Source organism: Rhagoletis zephyria, unplaced genomic scaffold (genome assembly GCF_001687245.7).
Source record: "Rhagoletis zephyria isolate East Lansing unplaced genomic scaffold, Rhagoletis_zephyria_1.1 Rzeph_scaffold_00375, whole genome shotgun sequence".
In the NCBI taxonomy this organism is placed as follows: domain Eukaryota; kingdom Metazoa; phylum Arthropoda; class Insecta; order Diptera; family Tephritidae; genus Rhagoletis; species Rhagoletis zephyria.
In genome coordinates this window covers 26596-54226 of record NW_016157459.1, presented here as the reverse complement: position 1 = coordinate 54226, position 27631 = coordinate 26596, and the positions used below count along the sequence as shown (strand labels likewise).

The 27631-nt window shown below is 32.0% G+C and overlaps 1 protein-coding gene across 4 annotated transcripts in view; it reads left to right on the top strand.

The window, feature by feature from the left end:
• The window catches only part of dnc (phosphodiesterase dunce), a 189635-nt gene that overhangs the window by 145529 nt on the left and 16475 nt on the right, over positions 1–27631 (top strand). The window contains exons 1-3 of one of the 4 annotated variants that reach the window (XM_017611151.1): positions 14791–16461; positions 25080–25184; positions 27163–27349. In XM_017611151.1, coding sequence (XP_017466640.1) covers positions 16319–16461; positions 25080–25184; positions 27163–27349 — 435 coding nt within the window. In that variant the 5' untranslated portion in view covers positions 14791–16318. Of the gene's footprint in view, positions 1–14790; positions 16462–25079; positions 25185–27162; positions 27350–27631 lie in introns of those variants that run through there. The other 3 variants (XM_017611152.1, XM_017611149.1, XM_017611150.1) reach the window with 3 other exon arrangements.

The following is a 27631-nucleotide window of genomic DNA, read 5'->3' as shown; positions in this document are numbered from 1 at the left end:
GTACGTGTAAAAAAGAACGATTGCCGTCCAAGGTAAGGTTGCCTACCGATTACGCTTCTACCGTAGAATTTCTACCTCAGGGAGTCGGGCGTTTATTGAAAATGGAAATTTGTGCCAAAATAGCTTAAGGTTTCTTATTTCATCCATTAATCAGATGGGAAGGAACTCAGATCTATTATTACAGGCTGGCCACAAACAAAAAATTTAGCCTGTTCCGAGATACTTCATAGCTGGAGCGCCGTTCATGGAATCTTGTATTATTATTATTTTTATTGTTGGGTAAAGCACTGCATCCTTAAGATCTATTGTGCCCACTTCATGGAATATAGTGTGTCTATTAATCCAGTAACGGAGAAAACTTTAGTATGGAACCTAAATCTACGGATTTCACTTCACCTTTGGTTATCAAATGTTCACCCAGGTGCCTTTTGCGTTTGTGCATCAGTGCAGGACATTGTTCTAACATGTGCTGAGCAGTCTCGTTTTCCGTCCTGCAAAATCTGCATCGCTCATGCGAGTAAATTCCCAGTTTAGTCAGGTGATAGTTCAGCCTGCAGTTTCCTGTCAGGATTCCTGTAAAAATTCTTAAGTTATTTTTCATCCTTCTACACCTACCAAAGTTCTAGAAGTCAAGCTGCTTGAGTGTTTTTAGCCAAGGTTAATTACCATTCAACTTTGGAGAGCCTTAGAACTCGGATTGGTGAATAGTATAGGCCAATATTACTTTGCAAAGGAGAGAGTAAAATTTACTTCTTTTTGTCTCAGCCAAAACAGGCAGACGGGTTTTAGTGACAAAGAAGGAGAAGAAGAACAAAAACCAATAAGTTATCCATAAAACAACCAGAGAAGAACAAGTAGAATACACTCCTTTCAGGCTAAACAAGTAGACATTGTGATTCACTCCTGTGAACTTATACTACATAAACCGCAGTCTTTATCTGAACCTTGTACTTTATTCGGCTAAAATTAAATGAGCTACAAAGCTGCATACTCATTTTTTTTCTCATAATTCTGAATAAAAATTTTTAAATTTTTATGAAAATTTGTTGTATTTTTTTAAAGTTTTGCAAAAAGTTTAAAAACTTTATTCACATGGTTTTTGTTAGAATTGAACAATATTTTCGTAAAAAATTAACAGCACAAAATTTTGTATGAAAAATATTGCAAATATTGCAAAATAAATCACTATACGAATAGTTATTATGACCACTGTATTATTTTTTAATTCAAAGTCAAATCTCTTACAGTCAATTAGGTTGTTTTAATAAAATCCCACAGATTTGTTATTCCAATAGTCTTCTATCTTATTTTGGTTATTTTCTGAACATTTAAATTTATTTTCCTTTTTTTCAACGCCATATATCCATATACAAGCAGTTTTGAGATTTTTACGACGATGCCAAATTTAAAAGCTTTTCACCTTGATATTATTTTAAATACCTTCTAGCTTCGTAAACAAAAATTAAAAATAACAATATACAATTTCATAATTTTATTTGTGTTTCGCTGCATTTCGAGACACTTAAAAATACCAGCGACGACACACCTTTTTTATTTAAAAAGCTTCAAAAAATTTTTAATGCTTTTTTAGATCAACAACTGACGTAAAATCACAAACACTAAGAACACAAATTCATATCGAATATGCTTCTGCAAATGTACATATGCACATTGGGGTGGTCCAAAAACGTATACGAAAAAGTCAAGTAATTTTATTGCTGTCACACCATAGTATTGTTGTAAAATCAAAAAAAATAAACCCATATTTTTTTTTTTTTCACCAAAAACTATTAGAAGTCTCCCAAGGCGCTTAAAGTTTGACACGTATTTTATATAGGAAAAAACAAGTTTTCGTAGAAATTATACAGAATTCTTGAAAAGCAATATTTTTCGAACGGAAAACTCTGCTTCTCTTTAAGAGACTTCCCATTAGAATATCGAAATATTTTTTTAGAATTCTTTTTTATAACTACTCATGATGTTTTGTGCGTCGCCCCATTGCATTTGGATCACAATTGGGTATTATTATTGGAAGTCTCCTGACAAGAAACACAGTTTTTCGATCGAAAAATATTGACTTTCAAGAATCCTATACTATTTCTACGAATAAGGAAAATTTTGAGCGCTTCGAGAGACCTCTAAATATTTTTCGATTTCAAGTAAAAAAACACAGTGGTATATTTTTCTATGTATAGAACTATCTTAGGGGGTGAGAGTATTAAAATTCCGACTTTGCTTTTTTTTTGTACCACCCTAATGCGCATACATAGAACTTCAGCAAGAGCCACAAATATTTTCTTATTTTATTTTATTAGACCCTCCCCTTCTAGCATTGGATTGCATGCAGTCGCCGCGCACTTATTCGAATTAAAATTTTGCATTTCCGCGCGAGTGAATGGCGTTGTTTGCACTATAACTTTTACGCTTTTTTATTCTGTTGTTGAACTCCTTGTTTTAAATTTTTTTGTTTTTTTTTTGTTTTGTTACTGAATTGTAATTAAGTATTAGGTAAACCGCCACTGTGCTGTGGCGGCTGTGCTGTTGCGCCAGCCACTACATTCCAATTACAACATTTTATTTTTTTTTGGAATTCGCCATCCGCTCCGGCTTACTTGCTGTGATTTTCAGAATTCCGTTCGATTGATTTTAATATTTCACATTTGAGTTGCAGCGCCCCTTGTATGCATTGCCCGTTCTGCAGCATTTATACGTACTTGCTGCTAATCTACATAGCTTATTCATTAATCCATTTTCATTTATTTATAAACATTCTTCGCCTTGTTGCTCTGCAATTTGTTATCCATGCGATTCAAAGCGGCCGGGCCGCCACTATTTCACTCATTCACTCATCCAACAGACTCAATCAGTATGCTCGAGTTTTGACTACTAATTTACATACATACATACCTGATGCCATACATACATACCAATATGTGTAGTTATGCAGTTGCCCGCCCGCGAGCTTATGCAACTTGGTATTAACTTTGGAATTTCGGTTTTATTTTTATACATATGTAGTTTTTTGTTTTTTTTTTTTTGTTGAATTTCGGTTTCTCAGCCACAAAGTTGCTCGCCTTCTTTTGCTTGCTTGCTAATCCATTGCATGCTGAATTTTTTTTTTGTTTTCATCAGTTTGAATTTAATTGTTTGCTCTCGTTGTTATTTAGCATGTTTATTTAATGTTTTTGTTATTGTTGTTTTCGCAGTATTTATTCAATTACAGTTCGTAGATTTGTGTATTTTATGTAACTCTGCAATTTATTTTCTCAAACAAATATCAAGATAGATTACGAAATACCTTTGTATGTATGGATATTAAGTCGCAAAACTGATATATTTATTTACTGAAACCATACAAGTAATTTAATTTTATAAACACTCGTATCTATTTATATTTACAATAATTTTAGAACTTTTAGATTTTAATCAAAATTTATGTGTACCTAAGCGCTTAAGTACCTACTAGAAATTAAACTATATTTTTATTCATAAAATATTATATATATTATAGGTAAGTAAACATTTTTAAAGGATACTAAAAGTATTCTCACAGGTTATCGTATAAAGTGTAGAAAACACCGAAGCATAAATGAATTTAAAGGAGTGTTCAAAACTTGTTCTTATATTTGATATAATTCATTTCGTGCTTTCATAGAATTGCCGAGCCTCATTAAGTTAGAATGAATTAAGTGAGTAAGGTAAATAAGCTCACAATATTCAAAAATGGTTAGAAAAAGGTTATTCAAATTTACCCTTTAGGGTAATTGGTGAATTGATTCAATTAGTATTTTTTTAAAACCGTACAATATGGTTACCAAATTAAAATATTTTAATAAACTTAATCCATAAATGCTTTAATGGAGTTGCCATAAATTTATCAAAAAAAAAAAAATAGAAACAAAAAACTTATCCATCCTTTCACATAAAAACCCTTAAAAAAAATTTGAATGAAAAGGCATATTTTAACAAGGTTTCACCCGTTTTAAAATTACAATGGTTTAATGGATTGGCTGAATTCTAACAATAAAACATAGCATGTAAGCAACATTTTATCCCAAATATATTTTTGCAAAGTTGCCACATTTCATAAAGTGGAAAAAGAAATTTATTGAAAATAATTAAATCTGAATGTATGTGCATATGTATGATTTGTATAATTTGTATCTCCTGGCTCAATTAAGTGGATACATAAATAAGAAAAAAAATCTTACAATATTACCATCACATCACACGACAAGTGTGAGCAAAAACGGTTTCTTTAGTTAAGCTCAAAAAATCTTCAAATCCTGGATGACCTACATGAGATCATACACAAAATTTAAAAAAAAAAATATTGGACAAACTTCCATGGTCCATGAAAATCTGCAAAAATTCTGAGAATAACGAAATTGTCCAAGAAGAAATTTCCGAATATATCAGAGATGTTTAATAAGAATATTTTAATTTTAAAAGTCCGAAAAAATCCGAAGAATTTTAATTAGGGCTGGGAGTTCTTATAGAATTTTTACTATTCGAATAATTGAATAAAAATTCGAATATCCGATTATGCGTATAGTGTGTTGATAATCAGCTATCCGAATATTGAATCCGCATATTTGACTCAAAAAAATTAATAATACAATAAACTTTTTTTTTTGTATTAATGAAGTGTTCTATTCATTTATTTTGCAATTCGATAGACTCAGTAAATGTGCGAATAACTTTTCACATTTCTTCAAATACTGGTTAGAATATTCGGATATACGGATCACAAGATTAATGAAATTCGCGCAATTCGGATTTTATAAAGTTTAATAGGCGTTAAAAAATTCTCAAAAATGTGGTGCGGCAATAATTTACTCGACCACTGTACATATTTACCTCCTAGTAAAAAATGAAGCAAAATTTTCACTTCCCCTTACAATTGCCACGAGCTCAGAAGTTTTTTATTGTATTTGGTGACTAACTGTAAAATTTTGGTTAATACTATACGTTGTCAAATATTTGTATCTCAAAAACCACTTCACCAATCTTTACCAAATTACGACTGACTTTCTTAAATACTGTCTTGAAAATTTTTGAAATCGGACAAAAACCACGCCCTCTAGAAGTATCGCTAAGTTTGAGTTTTGGAATACAACTCTTGCAGTATTTGAGACTAATTAAATACACAAGAATTTATTGTTTCCTCACTGGATTTCAAACAATTTGATGTATAATTTTTTTTTTTTGTGTGCTCAATTTAAAAATTTACGTTTTTTACCGCTGAATCGCACGGCTCCGGAGATTTGCCCATATAGGCGTTTTGCATGATGCTCTCCAACGAATTTATTACTCAATAATTAAATACAGTGCCAGTGAACGTCGCCAGCCATTTCAATGATATTGCTTGTATGTTATAGTGTGTATTCGTACATACTTTTTAGCATACATATCTATACAAATAAAAACACTAACCTACATATCCAAATGCTATTTATGTCAATGGACAAAGTGCGCCGCCGCTATTATTATTCTCATTATTCTTAGACATTCAGCTTCCCAGTTGGAAAATATGTAGGTAAGCAGCTTACGAGGTAAGCTATGTTTTCCTTCAGCTTTTTGTACAAAAATTCTTACTATGGCTAAAAATGAACACCACCGGTTGCGACTTACTAAGTAAGTGGTAAAATAATGTACCGCCGAACTATGTACCTCCAGCGTTTGCTCTACATTTTACGTACTTTACTGTTTGGTAGAGCAGGCTTGGAAATGTTTCTGACAACAAATATACACCCGAAATTCCAACTTCCATTAGGTGGCCATGCTTTTGTTAAAATAAGGAAAATGCGGCAGAGAAGTGGTAAGGACCGCAGGGTTAAGAGTAAGGCTAGTAAGGCATTATAACGTGCTTCAATTTCCTTACTGGGTTTAAATTTACACACAAACGTTGGGCTTTTCAGACAAGCGAACTGGCAGCCTAATGCATAGACAGGCTGTTAGTTGTTTTTGCCGATTATGAAGGCGATAATGTTGTTGATGACAAATATCATTTTGTTAGATCGCAAAATTCTTTAAATGAACAGTCACAGAGTTTAGATAAACAAATATTTTAAAAGGCCACTGGCAGGCAAAGTTATGAAAAAGAAAAAATTGTAATAATCTACATAAATAAGCAAAGTAGTGCGCAAAAGCCAGACACAAAGCAAATTGATTGTTGATGTTTAACGTTGAGACAAACAAATATATTAAAAAAGAAAATTCCAACTGAAACTTATGCAATAACGAATGTACGAACTGTAGAAGTTTGGTTTGTTGTGAAATACAATTTGTTATCGATTTTCATCAGGAACAAAAAATTTGTCAATGTTATTTAAACGTTATTTTGCAATTTTTATAGCTTTCAGGAACAGACATACACACAACTGCAAGCAGCCAGAGCTCACTATGAAGATTTTTATGCATTTTTGTCTGGAACTTTCTGTTGCACTTGCTATAGTCAGACATGTTTTCCAGATCACGGATTGTGAGTCAAATTTTGTTAAAAGTATTTAGCACAAATTTCAAATGGAAAAAAGTGAAAAAGCGCGCGTCACAACTTTTTTTAAGCACAAAAAATTTATATAAAAATTTGTGACAGATTAGACCTTCATGAGTGAGCCTCAAGCCACAATCTTCATTTGCATTGGAGCATCGTCATTTGATGGCAGATAGTGTGGCTAGTACAAACGCTAGCTGCCACGCAGACACTAGAGTAAATACTTCTCCAATGCTGCAGGTCGCCCCTTCTAAGATTTTCGACGATGCTTAGAATGAAAGAAAGCTGCGGTTTATTTGCTTTTGTGTCGTTAGCCTTCAAAGAGACCCTTTCAATTTTCGATGATTTGTAGAACAGAATTTTTTGCCACCGTCATCCCCAGCATAGGTAATTGTCGCAGAGGAAGTGCTTTAGCTACCCCGATAGATCAGTGTTACCTACACTACCTATTACGGTATGGCTATTGTAACAGATTAAGCTCGAATTTATCCGAACTTGACACTGATGTACCCAAAGTACACACATATCGCATTTAATCAAAGATTTTCACAACCCAAAAAACCAGATTTTTCAAGCAACTCGTTTAAAGTTTACTGTTTGCTCCCAAAAGTCAGAGAAAATAAATACCTCATTTCTTCTTACCCATCAGCTACATAAGATTTTAAACAAAATTCGAGGTAATTTGAGCTTTCAACACCAATTAGGTATGTATGAATGATCGGCTTTTACTGCAATCAATTTCTGCCATATTTTATATTTATACTTTTTGAGGTGAAACGAATATATAAAGCGAATTCGATTTAAATCGGATCAGTGGCAGTATTTTAACCTTCGCCAGTTTTCATATTCCATCATTTTCAAGTACACCAAACGCGAATTTCATTGAAAATGTTGCACGTTTACTATGTGCTGTTTCCACGAATTGAGAGCCATTTGGAAAAGTAAATTTGCGCACAAGTATTTTCACAAATAGTTAGTTGTACGTTGTGCATTTAAACAACAACAACAACAACATTAGCCACCGCCTGTCAAATCTGTGATGAAAATCATATCNAGAGCCATTTGGAAAAGTAAATTTGCGCACAAGTATTTTCACAAATAGTTGTACGTTGTGCATTTAAACAACAACAGCATTAGCCACCGCCTGTCAAATCTGTGATGAAAATCAGATATGACTGAAAAATTTCCGATGAGGATATATGTACATAATACGTATATATTAGGGTGCCCAACAAAAAAAAAAAAATGCGGTTTTTCTACTGGAATTCTAAAATTTATTATATTTTGATATCTACGCAAAAATATTTCAGAGACATATTAAGATTTATGTGAACTGAGCCGATTTAAAAATATCTCCAAAAATCGTATTATTTTGTGTCAAAATTTTAAAAATTTTTAGTTTTTTTGCAGATTTTTCAAGTTTAACTCTTCTCTCTTCTGAGGTGATTTTTTGGAAAAAAAATATTTTTAAAAACTAATTTTATTAAAAAAAAAAATGATTTAGTAGGTATTTTAAAATCGGTTAAGATCACTTTTTTCCGAAATATTTTGATGCAAGTCGTAAAATATAACAAATTTTATAATTCCGACGGAGAACTAGTACCGTTTTTTCGTATGGAGAGTGATGCACCCTAATGTATATGTAGATATGTATATACAAAAATAATTGCAAAATCTGCGGAAATTTAATAGCATAAGTGCTAAAAATAATAGTAAAAGAGCCAAAAGTAAAACAAAGCGACTAAGTAAACAAAATACCGGTGAACGTAATACATATGGGTCATTCCATACAATATGTATTTAGACCTCAATATTTTTTTTTTGCCGAAAAATATATTTTTTACATTCTTTACTGAAAAAAAGAAGACACCAATTTTTTTATTTCATCATGACATTCGAAATTTTCGAAAAAAAAAATCCCAAGATTTCGAACTAACGGAGAAGTATCTTTTTTTTAAATTATTTGCAGTAAATAAACTATTTATCGGAGAAAGTCAATTAAGCTATCGTGCTGCTAATGTGCGTATTTTCCTTTGAGAGTGTGAGATAGATTAAAATANTTTTTTTTTTGTTCGATTTTTTTTTTCAACCTGAATAGTTTTCAAACTTTACGGAGTACGCTAATTTTATGTAAAAACCTTATGAAACTTTATGTACGCAGGTATGAAAAAGCTCGTAACTTCTACAGTTTTGGTGTTTCCATTCTCAAATTTTTACAGCGTACTTCATAAAGTTTGACAACTATTCAGGTTGAAAAAAATAGAAATCGAACTTGGTGAAGTTAATGAAAAAATTTAATTTTTTTAATGCAAAAATTTCTTTATTTTAATCTGTCTCTCATGGAAAGCCGTTGTAATTACGACAAATACTTTATTAACTGCAAAAATTTCGAGAATTTTTTTTTTTGAGATTTTCAAATATCATGACGAAATAAAAAAAATTGTGTCTTCTTTTTTTCGATAGAGAGTGTAAAAATATATATTTCACCCCAAAAAAAATGTTGAGGTGTAAATATTGTATGGAATGACCGATATGTATGTGTGTTCTTTAACACAAAAATAAAATTTTAAAAAGTTTACTGTTTATGTCGCACATTTTAAAAACCGCCTTTTATGTCAAAATTGACAGTTATCGATATTGAATGTGATATTTTGCTATTGACATTGACAAAGCAAACTATGCGACTTAATTTACAGCGCGAAAATTCCGACTGTTTGTGGTTGTTGGTGCACTCTTTTAGCATTTCCATTTAACTCTATGCATACATACCTCATATTTGTATAACATTTACATTTTAATTACTCATACCACATGTCATACCTACTCACTGCTCAACCAACCAATGGTTTACAAAAAACACATTTTCGCCATTTTATTTATTAACATCTCAATATGTACGTGCAATCTATGGCATGCGATCGTACAACAACAACAACAAGTGAAATATTTTAGGCAATAACCGCCTCACTTGATCACAATTTTAATTAGATGCGCGAACAAATCACGCGCTTCGCTTAGCCATTGTGACACGTCTCGGCAGAGCGGAAGTGGTAGTCAACATGTGAGCAGCTATATACCTCTGAGATGAAAGAGAAAGGGTAGTAGGCGGGCGGGGGGGCTGGGCTAAGTAGACCGAGGAATTTTTAAAGTGGGTGAGAAAACTTTGATTTATTTCTTTCTTTAAGTTGCCTCTTTGCAGAATCCATGCATATATATAAATATTTGAACAATTCCAAGTATTACCAGTGAGCTAAATGCAATTCAGAAACTTGTAGAGTGTTGAGTAGGTGTTACTTACCGCTAAATACTTAGCCTGGTAAATATATAGCCGCTTTTCGGGTGCTACAAATTGTAATTTATTACCAACAACGCTTATATGTTGCAACTTCATTCTATGTTTCTTCGTATTAGCGTGTGATAAATTTTGTTTTTATTGCAAACTCGTAAATCATGGCCGCGTCAGTTAACAACGCATTGCATTACGCGGAAAAATAAACAAATATCTATGACTGAAATTCCTGCAAAATCGAATAGACAAACATCTAAATAAATGCGCTAACAATAAAAACAAAAATAGTCTGCATTCGTGTGAAAACCGCAGTAAAAGTGAAACAACCAAATTGAGGTCATCGCCATTATGCGCGCTGATGCATTGGCATGATGCCTGGTCCACCGGGAGTTCCACGAAGCTTTCGCTTCAATGATTTGTTGGCGTCATTTCGCAGAAGTAACCTCCTTCATTTTCCATGCTTACACTTTGTACTAACTTTCACTTATAAGTAAATACTACATACTTATATATGCGGTGACCATCTGTCTTGTATTTTGACGCAGAGTTCTCATTTTTAGGCAGTTGCACTTGTAATTTACTTTTTTACAGGACAAAAAATGTTCTGTATTTCTTTTCCGCAGCAGCTCTTTGCATGGCACACAGCATTGCCAATGAAATTTTGAACTTGAACAGATAGCGAAATAAATGTAAAACCTTTGAAATGGAGAATTACGGAAAAAATGGCCTTATTGTATAATATAAACTTACAAAACGTTAATAAAATTGTCTTTAATTGGGACAAATTTCAAGGTTAATGTACTAAATACATAGGCATGCTTAACTATAAAGCTTTGAGATTGGTTAGCTTTTGTAAAAAAAAAATCGAATGAGCGGCGGCCATAAATATGGTCACCGTACTTATAGAACACACATTGGCATTAAAAACACTTCTCTGCGCTACAGTGTCTTTTGGCCCCATTTGGATACTTTGGTGATTTTTCTCTGTCAAGTATGCACCCCGCCGTACTTTCTATGGAAGCATCACTTGCCTGAATACGTAATTTTCAGAAAAAATATTATTTTTGCGGGCATCAAAATATGTGTGTACATACATATCTATCTTTGTAGGCACATCCAAACGATTCTCAGGAATTCACTCTCATTTTCAACGAAAGCACAGCGAAAATAAAATCAAAACGAAGCAAATAAGTCAAAAGAAATATTTGCAGTAATAGTGGGAAAATAGTTTTGTTAATGCGTTTGCTCAACAACACAATCATTATTACATACTAAATATAATAATTGACAAGCTAGTAATGATCTGCCACTAAATGGCTGGCGCATATTTTTCCACGAAAAATTTTGTCTGAAAATAAGTTTAAGAAATTTTCATTAAAATTGTTTATGAGACAAGTGCTTTCAAAATGTACCAAGAAGTAATAAGCGCTTGGACTCTGTTAAGTACTTGCAATAACATCGAATTTGTGGTAAAAAAAAACCTATTTTAAAAATTTAAAGTGGTAAAATTCCAAGAAGTGCTGACGATGTGCTTTTTTAACTTTGGCAAAATTTTTAAAAGAATATTGAGCGATAATTAATTTTTAATGAATTTCACACACTGATTGCGCCATAAGCATTATAATGACTTTGCTTCTGCTTTTGGATTGTGTTTTTTGTAGCCTTAGTTTTTTATGCCTGAAACTCTAAAAAAAAAAAGTCTGGAGTAGTTGCATCGGGCGATCCTACCAGCCAGTGGAAATTTTCAAAACTAGATGATAGGTGAGCCGGAAATGTAGCTCTCAGAATTTCGGTTGGTTTCATCTGGTCGATACTCCGTGGGCCTCTGCGTTGAGTTCAGCCTTTTGCGCCACCTTATATGTTTAGAGTACAAATTGATAACCGATTGAAAAATATGGAATCTAGACAGCGCCGGTGATTATAACACAGCCATGATTTTTATTCTCTACTAGTTATTTTGGGGTTTTATCGCGTTGGATGGAATGCTTTTATTTATATCTTTTTGTTTGATCACTTTAAATTTAATTGAACTTGTGTTAATAGGCTAGTCCTTATACCACATTTTATTAGCGAAGTCAGCTGTGTGTTTTTATACTTATCACTTCTTAAATGTCTCTGTGGAATTACTTAATACTCAAACTCGGTTAGCTCAGTGAAGACTGAGAAATTATTTAATAGATACTTGCTGGGAGCCGCCACTAATGAAGTCCCGAACAATTAAAAAAAAGCTGTTTGAAATGCAAAAACATGTTAAAGATTTAAACTTGATTGAAGTTAGGGAAACGATTGAAATTTAGTCCTCTTCGATTACCTTTTAACGGCCATACGTATGTATGAAACAGCAACATATTTCGTTATTAACTCCAATGCACTACAGCGCGTATGAGTAACATTTTTCAACAAAGAAATATCCGCTTAAATAGTTATAGAATATTGTATGTATAATGCACGGTAATCAAATATACTAAGGATACACTTATTTTCAATGCTAGATAGATTTTCAGATATAAAAAAACGCCCTATCTCAGTAGATTTTCAATGATTTTTTAATGAGATACGGCGTTTTTGAACCGAATTCTGAGATAAGGCGTTTTTTAAACAAATCCTGATATAGCGTGTTTTTCAATAAAATTCTTAAATAGGGCATTCCTTCAATCAAATTCTGAAGTAATGCGTTTTCTGAGACAAGGCGTTTTCGAACTGGCTGCCGAAATAAGTCGATCTTCCACTCAGCCATCGATATGTACTATCCATTTAAGCTCATGGCATTTAAGCACAAATAAACTACATTTCGAAATTTTCCAACATATAAGAACATCCCTAATGCGTGTTATCGTATAATAATTTGACATTAATTAAACAGCTGCATGTACGTGCAATCAAAAAAAAAAAATCATTGCTCATCAGCAGCGTCACTGTCGTTGTTTTTGCATACCAATGCTAAACTGATATGCTCTACTTACAAGTGTAAATTCATACAAACGACCCGTCGCCATCGTGTGTGCATTTAATTCACATAAAATGTTTAATTTGGCCTACAATGCGAAAACACGTACTGCGTTTTTCACATATTTTTGTATAGTGCTTTGCGAATTCCAATAAAATGGCAAGTGACAAAATTTAATTAATTAAGTAACATTGATTTTAATGATACAATAAAGCCAAGAGCATACACGTATTAAAGAAAAATACTAAAGCGATAATGTGTTATGATAACATGATAGGTAAATAGTTGTGTTTTCAAATCTGAGTAAAGTAATTCCAATAAGCTTTGGAGTTGGATGTGGCTTTGGAAAGGCTAAACCAGAAGCGTTAAACAGTAGCTTTTCAATAGAACTGAAGTTTCTGAAAAGAAAAAAAGTTCAGCAAAATTATGCAAAAAAAAAGTTTGACCCTTCCTACCATTGAAAATCTATTCAGAACGGTTTTGGTTTTCATTTTTTCACATATTAAACTTTGTAAACTTTTTCGAAAATTTTTTTCTGTGTAATTTTGCATAAGTATTTTTTTTTTTCCTTTCAATAACTCTAGAAATATTTTAAAGGTGCTAATAGCAGTTAAATTTTTTCAAACATTAAACTGTTTGGACTTTTATGAAAAATTTTATTTTCGGCATAATTTTGCAGAACTTTTTTTCACGACTTTTTTATAAACAAAATTAGTTTTTAAAACTATTTCCGCCAAAAAAAAACACCTCAGGAGTTAGAGGAGTTGAAATTTAAAAAGTCTGCATATACATTTTAAAAAAATTAATTAACGGGATCAAAAAAATTTTACTTTTAGAGACATTTTCAAATTGGTCCAGCAACGTAAATCTTTATGTTTTCCCGAAATTGTTTCGTGGCAGTTTTTAAATATTACATATTTTAGATTTCCGGTAGAAATTTCGAAATATATTTGTGAGGCACCCTAATGTAAATTTAAAATACGTGAAATAGATCACGAATCTCAATTTTCATACCAGAACACACACTCAAACGACGCTTATAAAGATAAGTTTAAGAAAAAAAATATTAAAAACATCGAATACTTGCACTCTACATTTAAAGATATCTACATATTTTACAATCAGTGCAACAAAAACAAAAGCACATTTAAATTAGCAAAACCAAATAAGAAGAAAAAAACTCGATTCGGTATATTTATTTGTTTAATTATTATGGTAGGTAAGGGTAAAAATCTCAACAAATCGATTACGCGCACACCAAAAAAAAAAACAACAACAACAGCAGCAGGAGATAAAGTGTTTACCGTATACGCTTTAAACGAGCAATCACAGCAACTAAGCGATTTGCCCCTCTCTATGGAGCAGAACGGCGGCGAACGCCTTCTGTGACAGTTCGAGAGAGGCAAAAAGGGGAAAAATAGAAAAAATAATAGTAATAAATTAATTTCCAGCCGGCAAGTAATAGAAACGCTACGTACTGTTACTACACAAGAACAACAACAGTAAAAATATATATACATACATACATACATTTTGATGAAAGACGCTACAACTAAATTAAGAATCACAGCGGCATACAAATTTGTATTTCCCAATAAAAAATTTTGTTGCATAAACTTTTGCTCGAAATATTCATATATATATACATTTATTTGGAGAATTGGTACTTTTCATAGTTGCTTTTCGTGCTGCTACCGCCACTTAATGCTGCCTCCTCGCTGCCTAACTTAAGATCATAATCGAGTGAGAAGATCATTATGAACTTAATGCTCAATATACATTCATCAAAGTCAAATGAAGAAGAGCAGTCCGAAGAGTATCATGAAGATAATAATGAAGCCAAGTATAGGTAATAATGAAGACACCAATGTAGGAGTGATGAGGAAAAATTATTGCTAGAAAAGTGCGCCGACAGTGACTTGTCAATAATCGCACCGCGCCAACGTCGACGACGCCGCTACCGCCACCACCGCCATCACTGCTTGACCGCTGGCAGCCAAGCAAAAATGTACGCGCCTCGTACAAAGCGAATATGTACATTTGTAGTAGTATGTATGCAGATTCGTCTGTGCTTGCGCTTATTTGCGGATCGCCGTGGAGGAGCATACTCACAGCGCGCAGGAAACAATTTTTTGTTCAGTTTCAGTTTTGTAGGAAAAACGTTGAGACGCTGTGCGTTTTAGTGAAGGCGCGCAAACACCCAGCCAGCCAGCTAGCTAGCTACAGCGAGTCAAAGTGAGGCCGCATGGCCGCCGCTAGAATTTTCAAAACGCAAAACTAACAATCACATTACAATCGCATAAATTGGAAATAAGAACGCAAAAAAAGCCAAGAAAAAAAAACAACGGAAAAAATTTCATAAAAAAGTTGTAAATTTTTTTCGCCGCTGTGGGAAAAAGGTCATTGAAGCGTGCGAGCTCCAGCTGTGAGCAGCACTAAAAAAAAAAAACTTATACATAGAAATAAAGAATTTTTATGAAAATTCTTGCTCATAAAAAAAAAGTGTTGCGTATCATAAAAGTCAAGAAAAAAATTTAACCAACAGAGTGCGAAAATATTTATGGAATACGCGTGTGGGGCGGCGCGGCGTAGCGAGCAGCAAGTCAATAGCAGCCGATAGACCGCCAACAAAGGACGTTTGCGTAAGCCTTGAAGGCAGTGAGAAAACTTGTGAGAATTCTATGAAAATATTGAAATTGCATTGAAAAAAAAAAACGGAATAATAAAAAATAAAATTTCTCAAATTTCACAAAAGTATGCTGTACAGAGTGGCGGAGTTCGGTAGAAACAATCAACGCAATGTGACTGTAACAAGCGAAATTTTGAAAAGTGATGGAAACTTTAGTGAAGAAGATGAGAAAACGTGAAACTGGCGCGAAGAAAATTTACCTGAGCTAAGTTTAACGCCTGGCAAAGCAAAAACACTATTACACAAATTACACTTTAAAAACAACTAAGAATACCAAAATAAGAAAACATAAAAAAAAAAATGTTTTATATTAAATACAACTTACTGTGATTACCCCGACTTCAAATACAGATAATAAGTCCAAACTAGTCTAATACTCAAATAATTCGCCAACAAAAAAACAAGAAAGTTAGTCAATATAAAAAAAGTTATTTATTTACTATAATAAAAAAATAAAATTTAGTTCAAAATATAAAATAAAATACAAAATAGCCAAAACTCTATTTGAAAGATTTTCAAATGAGCAATTCGTTGCCGCATTTTTTAAGCCAGAAACAAATGGAGTAGACAAAGAAGTAGAAAAGGATTGACTGAAGAAATAACACAAAATTTTCGGCAGCTTACAACATTGAAAAAAAGTAACATAATTCGCGACACCATACAATGGGTATAGAAAGAAGAAAAAATAAGAAGAAATTGAAAAGAACAATTTTTTACGAGATTAAATTACTGTGAAAACATAATAAAACCAAAGTGAAAAATATACATATAAAACAAATTTTAAGTGAATTTCAAAAAATGCTGAAACAGCGCTGAAATATTTGAATCACAAAAAAAAAGTTAACTCAATTTCTAATTTAAAAATCTACAATTACTTGCGTACAGTACAAATTCAAAATGATGAATAAAAATTCAGCCAGTTCGCAGTCGCTGCCGCGTGTGCACTCCTTCTTCAATATGATACCTACTGTGCTGCAAGATGACTTGGCCCTGGCTATAGTCAATGATCCCAACAATATGTTTTCAATAAAATCACGCAGGTAAACAACAACAACAACAACAACAACAGCAATATAAACTAAAGCAAGCTAGTAGAACATTTTGTGAAGGTTGAATGAATTGCGTGCGAAAACCAATAAAAATTGTATATGCGTTTTTAAAAATAGTTTAATTTCACTAAATATGTATTATTTTACGTTTTGGCAAAACAGAAGCGAAAACACAAATACGTCTATTAAAATCTTTAAATAATTTTGAATCATTTATGTAGTTAATCTTCTACAAAATAAATGAAAGCATGCCCAATAAATATTTATTTTTGAGTTCAACTTGAGCTTAGACTTTTAGAAATTTCCGCGCGATGAGCAGGTTAAATAAAAGTTTGTAAAAAACAAAAAAAAAATATATATATAAAACTAGACATAGATGAGCTGTGCTTCTATTTTTCAGATATTTCGTAATTTTTCAAGTTTTCCTCTGAATTTTTTCGGGCCATCGTGTTTTACTTTTCGGAAGTTTTTAATAATTTTGAAGCTTTTATCGGAACTTGTGCTTAATTTTTCAGGACCCCTTTTGAGGTTCTTCGTGTTATATTTTTCGGGGTGTCCTTTAAAACGTTTCAGAGTTTCGGGATGCTTTTGGTATTTTCGGTAATATATCGTAAACTCTGGGTATCAAGACATTTTATTGAAGCCAAAAATGTTGAGTATTTTTGTACGCAGTATTTCGTTAGATAAAAGTAACTCTTAATACTTTTATCATCAGTACTTTATCCTGTACATTTAAGGTCTGGAACTTTGAGAAAAATTTTTATTCATGAGGGCCAAAAACCAGGGACCGTAACAGTTATAACTTTTATTAAAAAACATCGCTCTTTAACAATTATTTTTAGACTTTTATTTAATTACCCCTTAAATTACCACTATTTCTGACCTTTATTTTATAAATCCAAAATAGCAATTATTTTTGATTTTTATTTTAATAATCTGCAAACAGCAACTAGTTTTGATTTTTAAATTAAAAGTCATAGATAACAGTTATGGAAGACTTTTATTTATAAAAGTCATAAATAAAAATCGGTCACTGAACTTTATTTTTTAAATCATTCTTATAAATTCATTTGTATAAGTCGTATAAACTTTTTTCCCCAATGCGAAAAATATTAATGACTTTCATACGAATGATTTAAAAAATAAAAGTCGGTGACTGATTTATATTGATGACTTTTAAAAGTAAAAGTCACTGACTGATTATAAATAAAAGTATTCATTAACTGCAATCTAAGACATATAATAAAAAAAAAATAACTGTTAATTTGGATCTGTAATATAAAAACCAAAAATAATTTTTATTTTTTTTAATTTTGCATAAAAATTTCAAATGAAAATTTATTTTCAAATTTGAGTCTCGGTGAAAAAAGAAATCTACTGGTATGTATCATTTAGTTTTAGAACATTTCCTAAGGAAATTTTCCTTCATAGTGAATTTTTCCATGGCAGTTTTCATCAATAACTGTTATGTCCGGTCCCTGCCCTGCCTGTTTGCTAAATTGTCCCTTATGAAGATATCCAACGAGATTTTTTCACAAATGTTGCCGCTTAGAATTTATTATTCACTTATAAGAGCACTTAACGCCTCTTAACCGAGGTTGAATATAAGTGCATACATTTGTTAGTATGTATGTACATACCATGTATATAAAGGGGTATTTGCTAATGGACCAAGTGTTTTCCCTGGAAAATAGACTGATTAATTTTACACTAATCACGCATTTATGAAATTGTTGCTCTATTCTAATGCTAATGCACATAGTAATTTAAGGCACATTCATCAAGCACTCACCTGCTCGCATAAACACATACATCCAGTCATGCGCATATATGTACATAAGTGCATACCCACATATATATATACATATATACGCGTCTCTGACATAATCTACACTTAATGAATTTCAATTGTTCTAAAATAATTTCGTCAGCGCCAGCGTGCTGAGAGAATAAATATATGTATACGTATGTAGCTGGTAAACATACAAAGCATTTGAAATATGCAATCAATAGTCCCCAGAGATTACCTGGTCAACTCGTGATTATGACGTCAAACGTAAGCGCCAACGAAAGCGATCATATGCTTTGCTATTTCACTGACGGCACACGCTTACACAATATGCAGATAAAAGCTGCTGCTGAGATGGATGGCCGGTCACACCTCCAAATAAGCCAATGTGACGGCATGGAAACTGAATGCCGTGTGAATGTGTGAACAAAAGAAATATGTATGTATGGAATTCAAAATACATAAGAAGAAAAATTAAGTCAGAAATCGCAAGCAATCACTAAAGTTAGTACAAGATACAAACATACATATTAAACGCTTGCGGACATAAAAAATATTATTAAATGTTGCTGTTGCTGCTGCTGTTTGAGGACATTTGTCTAAAAATAGCTAATACATAAGTATATTTGTTTGTACATATATCTGTATGTATCATCGTGAAAAATTATTAGACAAAAATTTAAACATACAAATGTAAAGAAAATGTGACTCGCTGCTTATTTAGAGTAGCCAATGGCCCACTCATGCGAATGAGAGCGGCTGATTTTGGCATTCATGAGTGAGGATGTGTCGAGTGAAAAGGCATAGCAACCGCCGCTAGTCTATAGCTAGCTCTTGACATCTGCTAATGACGTCATGCGATAAACTAAATTAATTTTATGTTTTCATTTTTTATTTATTTATTGAATTGAGGAAAATATGTATGTTCACACACCTATGCAAGTAAATACCAGAGCATATTTTATTCAAATTCATACAGATTAATATATGTATGCTGGTGAACAGCACTGAGTTGATGATATACCCACCTGAATACGCAGAAATATGTGCTTACATATAAGTATGAAAGCATTTAAAATAATACTATACAGATCTGTGATTTTCAGTTCTTCTACGCCTCACCATTGACAGTTTCAATATGCCGGAAAAGTCAGTGCCCATATTTCCGTTTCATTGTTGTCCAGCGCGTATGCGTCTAGGTCTGAGTGGCTGGGTAATTGACCTTTGCGTTAATGGCACTGACAGTGGCTGTAATTAAAATTAAAAAAAATTGATGATGCTTTTTGATATAACCATAGTGAAAGCTTAAGAAAAAATTATGATCTCATAAGCAGACTGTTTTATGGCTTTTGCAGGAAAAATCTTTTCTGTAAAACATATGAGCAGAGTAATAAATTCATAAATACATGTCGCGTATTTTTTTTTTTCAGATGGAACAAAAAAATCTGACAGTTAAAGCTGCCAATGGAATTTTTCCGCATTCATTGGCGCACATCGTTCACACAAAGACAATCAGCTGTGCCCCTTTAAGCAAGCAGCTGTGAAATGTGCAATGCGCAGATAAGTGATGAAAGTGAACGCTGCTCACTGAGCTAGCAGCACAAATCACTCACAGCTAAAGACTCAGATTGACTGCTGTTGTCAGTGGGCAGCAATTAAATATTCAATTCAGCTTCACACAAAAAAAAACAAGCAATCAACAGCGTTACTAAATTCCTCATTATTACTTTTTTGATATGCAAATATATGTACATACGATAGGATATACATATGTACATGTGCATGTGGACCAAATGCTATACCAGCGTCCTGAAGAAACAAATTACAATCACATGCTGTGCTGTTAATGACTCTGCATATAAAAATACCACAAGATTCTGGAAGTCATTTAAAAAAGGCGTAAATTAGCACGCAAAAAAATAACTTTGTTACTATAGTACTATATACTATTGTACTATAATTACCTGCCTGCCATACATATACTGGGTAGCTAAGAGACGGCAAGCAGAGACTGCTAATAAATTTATAAAACCATACATACATAGCTAGAAATCTTAAAGAACAAAAGCTGTGTGATTATTAATAATCAACTCTTGGTGTAAGAAAGCAAAAAAAAAAAATGCTTTCGAAATATACAAGTAGTGTCCAGTCCATGGCAGCAGATTGAAAAATACTATGATGCTATATAGGCCAAGTGGATGAGTGAGCGTTTGGTACCTATGTGTAAGTGTGTATTTTTGTAACATCGATATCGCCGTGATTTAAGGCACGTAGCAGAAAGGCTAAAATAATATGCATGTGTATATCGAGCATTCCACGAAAAAAGGTATATTTTCGTCGCCAAATTAATAACTTTTCTGAACGAATTTTTCAACGCAAATGTACTTTAAATATAAAATTAGCACATAAATCGATTGTTTACTTTAAATATATTTTAAACACATAAATAAACAGAGAAATCGATCGGAATATTTGAGTTTCACGAATTATCAGTGAATGGGCGTGAAACGACATGTATAAATTATACTTAAGACAGCCTCAACATCATCAATTATTTATAAAAGTGGCGAAAATCTTAATTTATAAAACTGATTTAAACTTTTTTGAAATAAATCTATTCTTGAAACTTTTTGCAGTTTGATTTAACATTGATGTTAGTGCTACTAAACGATTTTTTTTTGCTTTTTTTTTAATTATCATTAATGTCGCTGAAATATTTAATAACACTAGACAGGCGAATAGTTTTGGATTGTTTGTGCATACCCTAATATTTCAAACAAACAAAGTTTCTGTTTTCGGTTATTACTTTGCCATAAAAAATAATGTACTACTAAATACTTTGTTTTATAATTTTTTTACTTTGCCTTTAATTACAAGCGTAAAGTGAGATAAGTCGTACGATTTGTCCCGTACCAACGATGGAATGCTCCATATGTAGATCAAAAGAAAATGCTAAAAAATAAGAGCCACAAAAAAAAACATAATCAAAATTTTAATGATACCTATATATGTACATATGTGTATACATACACATAAATTCCCTGCAAAAAAAATTGTGCGACGAACCTCTAAAGAAAGGCTTTCTGAATCAGCCACTATGCTCTTCTAACTCTCTCTCCTACAGTTCTCCACCTTACTAACTGAGAAAATGTACACCTGCGATTTTGTGTATGTATTTTTGAATGCCTCAATGGCAGTAGAAGTTTCCGACTGAAAAACGGTTGCGTGGCCCGCTGTCCTCCAAGCCCTAAGTCTTCATCCAAATATAATCAGTTCAGCTTGAAAATTTTGTGCGGTATTTGTGGTTGGTTCACGCTCTTGTTTATAATGCAAAGATAGGTATCAATTAATGGAAATTATGTCGCATTTAGATTGTTCTTTTGTGAAAAGGAAGAAATTGCGGCGAGATAAAATTGAAAAAATCTAGAATTTTATTGATTTATGCATTCATAAAAGAAGGTAAATGTGCCTACATAGATTCATATACTTGTATATGTATACAAAAATGTTTACGCAAATATTTCTGATNTAAGCAATCAACAGCGTTACTAAATTCCTCATTATTACTTTTTTGATATGCAAAAAATATATGTACATACGATAATACATACATACATGTGAATGTAGACCAAATGCTTTACCAGCGTCCTGAAGAAACAAATTACAATCACATGCTGTGCTGTTAATGACCCTGCATATAAAAATACCACAATATTCTGGAAGTAATTAAAAAAAGGCGTAAAATAGCACGCAAAAAATAACTTTGTTACTATAGTACTATATACTATTGTACTATAATTACCTACCTGCCAGCCATATACTGGGTAGCTAAGAGACAGCAAGCAGAGACTGCTAATAAATTTATAAAACCATACATACATAGCTAGAAATCTTAAAGAACAAAAGCTGTGTGATTATTAATAATCAACTCTTGTCGTAAGAAAGCAAAAAAAAATGCTTTCGAAATATAACTACAAGTAGTGTCCAGTCCATGGCAGCAGATTGAAAAATACTATGATGCTATATAGGCCAAGTGGATGAGTGAGCGTTTGGTACCTATGTGTAAGTGTATCGATATCGCCGTGATTTAAGGCACGTAGCAGAAAGGCTAAAATAATATGCATATATCGAGCATTCCACGAAAAACGGTATATTTTCGTCGCCAAATTAATAACTTTTCTGAACGAATTTTTCAGTGGAAATGGATTTTAAATATAAAATTAGCACATAAATCGAGTTTTTACTTTAAATATATTTTAGAGAAATCGATGGGACTATTCGAATTTGATGAATTATCAATGAATGGGCGTGAAACGACATACATAAATTATGTATACTTAAAATAGTCTCAACATCATCAATTATTTATAAAAGTGGCGTAAATCTTAATTTATAAAACTGATTTAAACTTGTTTGAAATAAATCTATTCTTAAAACTTTTGCAGTTTGATTTGACATTGATGTTAGTGCTACTAAACGATTTTTTTTTTGTTTTTTTTTTTTTAATTATCATTAATATCGCTGAAATTTTCCATAACACTAGACAGGCGAATAGTTTTGGATTGTTTGTGCATACCCTAATATTTCAAACAAACAAAGTTTCTGTTTTCGGTTATTACTTTGCCATAAAAATTAATTTACTGCTAGATACTTTGTTTTATAATTTTTTTACTTTGCCTTTAATTACAAGCGTAAACTGCAATAAGTCGTACGATTTGTCCCGTACCAACGATGGAATGCTCCATATGCTGATCAAAAGAAAATGCTAAAAAATAAGAGCCACAAACAAAAACATAATCAAAATTTTAATGATACCTATATATGTACATATGTGTATACATACACATAAATTCCCTGAAAAAAATTGTTCGACGAACCTCTAAAGAAAGGCTTTCTGAATCAGCCACTATGCTCTTCTAACTCTCTCTCCTACAGTTCTCCGCCTTACTAACTGAGAGAATGTACACCTGCGATTTTGTGTATGTATTTTTGAATGCCTCAATGGCAGTAGAAGTTTCCGACTGAAAAACGGTTGCGTGGCCCGCTGTCCTCCAAGCCCTAAGTCTTCATCCAAATATAATCAGTTCAGCTTGAAAATTTTGTGCGGTATTTGTGGTTGGTTCACGCTCTTGTTTATAATGCAAAGATAGGTATCAATTAATGGAAATTATGTCGCATTTAGATTGTTCTTTTGTGAAAAGGAAGAAATTGCGGCGAGATAAAATTGAAAAAATCTAGAATTTTATTGATTTATGCATTCATAAAAGAAGGTAAATGTGCCTACATAGATTCATATACTTGTATATGTATACAAAAATGTTTACGCAAATATTTCTGATGACAAGCGAATAAAATTAGTGGGAATCTATTTTTTGGTTTGGCATCATTAAAATTCTAATTTCATCGCACATGTTCTTCAGCGGTATATTAACTCAAATTTTTAATATAACTTATATTTGTAGTATATACTTAAGTATGTTGACAGATATAAAAGTTCACAAGAAATTTTTTGTTTCTTATGACAAATGGAAAACTTTCAATTAATACCACACGTAGGCATTTTGAACATTTTGAAACGAATGTAGGTATTATGAAAAGCATGTACCATTAAAAAAATTAAAATATATAAAAATATATAAATATATAATAATTAAACGAAAAAAGAACTTATTATGGCATTAATGTGGAAGAGTATAAATAAGTGATAAGAACCTAAGTATGTGTATATCAGCTTTACACTTGTATATATCTCAATACATACAGTGGCGGTCAAAAGTGGATGAATGGTGTTTTGCTTTTAATTTCTACAATGTTTTGCCAGCTAAATTTTTTTTAATTTTCTTTATAAAGATACCGTTTATGGTTTAATAAACCCCATTTAAATCATACTTTCAAACCTTATACAGAATTTATGAAAATTCCACAAATTTTTATCTAAATTCTAACCAGAATTTTTATAAATTTTTTGGGTATGCAGTTAACGGGCTTATAAAAATTTAATAAAATAAGTGCAAGTTTTGAGTTGAGTTTTTCTTTTTTTTTTTTGCTCACGACTTTTGCGCTGTTTTTTCATATAAATAGCGAAATTTAGGAAAACTGTCGTTGACTTTTTTTATTTTTTTCGCAAACGGTCTTGCGCATATTCTTCCACAAGAAATTCATATTTATATAGAAAAAAGTGCAAAACGCTGTCAACAAAAAAAAAAATTATTAAAAAATCAATGCCATTATGTAGCCGCTCAAAACTTGCAATTATTTTACGAAAATTTTATAAGCCTGTTAACTGCCTACTCAAAAAATTAAAAAAAAAATTGCGGTTAAAAAGCTCGAAATTTAGATACAAATTTTTGAAAGTTTTTTTAATTCTGTATAAAGCTTGAAAGTGTGATCTATGCGGTTTGGGTTAATGCATTAACCATATTTTTATAAAAAATATCATAAAAATGTTAGCTTGAAAAACATTATAAATATTAAAACCGAAACACCATTCTTCCACTTTGGACCGCCACTGTAGATACTAGATAATATTAATGCATATTTCTACATACATATATATATATTTTCTTTGCTTTGAGCACTTGCATTTTTTCAAACTCTCCGCTAAAAATACCAGATAATGCACGAAAATATGTTGTTATGCCAGCACATAGCAATAAATTATTTTGCACTCGATTACGCACCAGTTAGTGAATTTTTATTCTAATTTATATTTATTTAAAAAAAATTTACATGTATTAAGCACTTAATCTATGTACATATGTGTTTAAAATTTCTATTATTTAATTAATATAAAATTTCCCATTTTCCAATTTTCTTACAGCCATGGCGAGGATCTTATTGTAACACCATTTGCCCAAATTTTGGCCAGCTTACGCTCGGTGCGCAATAATCTTTTAAGTCTGACAAATGTGCAAGCATCTAATAAGTAAGTATGCGTGCAACTAAAAGCACACAACACACACATACCATTTGTTTACCTTCTTTGGTGCATAAATGTTTTAACATTTTCTAACAAAGTTTAATATTATGAAGTGTTTTTTTTTTTACTAATCCCCTGTGTTAACTTCCTAATAATGCTAATATTACATTTTGCAAAATATTTGAAGAATTTGATTTTCATATAACTTCACTCACATTTAAACTGATTTTATTAAAATATGTCATAACAAACAATTACAAAAATTTACTTATGTTCACAAAATGAGGAAGACGGAAGTGTAGGTGTGTGCGACAGTGGAGCAAAAAACTAAAGAACAATTAGATGCCAAATAAAAAGAATTTATAGTAAACGAATGCTTGGAAGTGAAAACCATGTAGACATAAATTTTTGTCATTTACAAACTGTGCTAAAAATTGTTTGAAACTTTAAAATCCATGCATATATATATGCCGATTAAAGGCCCAATTAGTGGTGTCATACCTTAGCCATAACCATGACACTGTAACTATAACCAATACCGTAGGTATCTATAGAAAACAGGCGAAAAACTGCCTGAAATTTTTTTGATTTAAGCACAATTAATCTTTTTAAACGAATATTCACAGATTTGCTTCACTGCCAAAGCACACATCACACTTACTTAAGTCGCAATTACAGCTGCATATTAACAACAGCTACATATGTAAATCGAATGTGTAACCCCCACTGCATACTCGTATAAATATTTTCGTAACAATTTTTCTAAATGTAACCCCACTTTTTGACGGTCGTCGTTTAACACATCCTCCCACTCTCGAACCGATTATTGTGTATTCCATTTGGGTCGAAATACTTTATTAGTATTTGTAACTAAAAAAATATACCCCATATTTCCGTATAAAATTTATAAAAGTATTAATGTTGTACACACCAAGATTTAAAAAAAAAAAAACAAATATTTACCTAGTTTATTTGATATATACATTTTTTTCTCTCTGTCTTTTTCTCTTTCTCTTCCTTTTTGAACCCTCCCGCATTTTGATGTCAACAAAAAAATATGTATTTTCATGCTATATGTACAAAAAAAAAACATTGCAATCATTTATTCGAATATTTTTACGTATGTGTATCTTTGAATCATTTGTAAATGTCTAATCGCGAAAATATTTTGGTAAAATCGAAAAACAAAAAAAAAATGGAAAAACTCACTTTTATGTGAACAAAAACCAAAAATAAATAAAACGAAACGTTCAACAAAACAAAATTTTCTAAAAATAACTACAAATCACAAATGCCATACACTGCAACANTCTTTGAATCATTTGTAAATGTCTAATCGCGAAAATATTTTGGTAAAATCGAAAAACAAAAAAAAAATGGAAAAACTCACTTTTATGTGAACAAAAACCAAAAATAAATAAAACGAAACGTTCAACAAAACAAAATTTTCTAAAAATAACTACAAATCACAAATGCCATACACTGCAACAACAACAATAAACGCGGACATTACTATCAACATGTAAATTGTCAACTTTCCAAAAAATGCCGCTTCTGCTATTTGTTATTTGCTTTCACTACTAAATATTTAATCAACAACCTTTGCTACTAATTTTTATTCTCCACTTATCCTAAATTCCTGGCGCTTTTGATCACAACAAAATGTGTTGATCAAAATTTTGAATTTCTTTAAATTAAAATGTATTCTTTTATGACTTTCGCTTTTTGTTGCATTGCTGTTATTGTTGTTGTTGTTGCCATTGACTTTGCCATGCCATGTTTTGTGCTTGCTTTCTCCATTTGTCCGTACTATTTTTTTTTGTTTGTTATTATTTTATCCATACATTTTCCATGCGTCAATTTGTATGCACGTGCTTGTGCCTGGGTTTTTGTCTGCATGTGTCCTCGTGTGTGTGTGTGTGTGTATCTTTGTCTGTGTGTGTGTGTGTCTCTTGTCTTTGGAACAAATAATTAATACGAAAAGATCCAGGCGGCCAACACAATCGTCCAGCGTGGGACGTGCAGCAGCCGCTGCCGGCGTTCAATTGGTTCAGGGCGATGAATCCTACACCCGCTTGGCTACAGACACAATCGAGGAGTTGGATTGGTGTTTGGATCAGCTGGAGACCATACAGACACATCGCAGTGTATCGGACATGGCATCGCTCAAGGTGAGTGGCAGCTGCGTTTAGTTTAAAAAAGAAAACTTAAAGAGAGGCGCGATTTAAGTTTTATTTATTTTTTTGTTTTTAATTGTATTCTTGAGTACCTATGGATACATACATTATTTCAACTAAAAAAGAAAAAAGGCAAATTGATTTTATTCTTCTCTTTTCCGCATATGAAAAAAAATAATTTGTTTATTCTTTCCGGCAACTTTTTAAGCAACCAAATAGACAATACATCAACTCATGGTGGAATAATAACAAGGTGTTGTCAGTAGCGACGTGTTT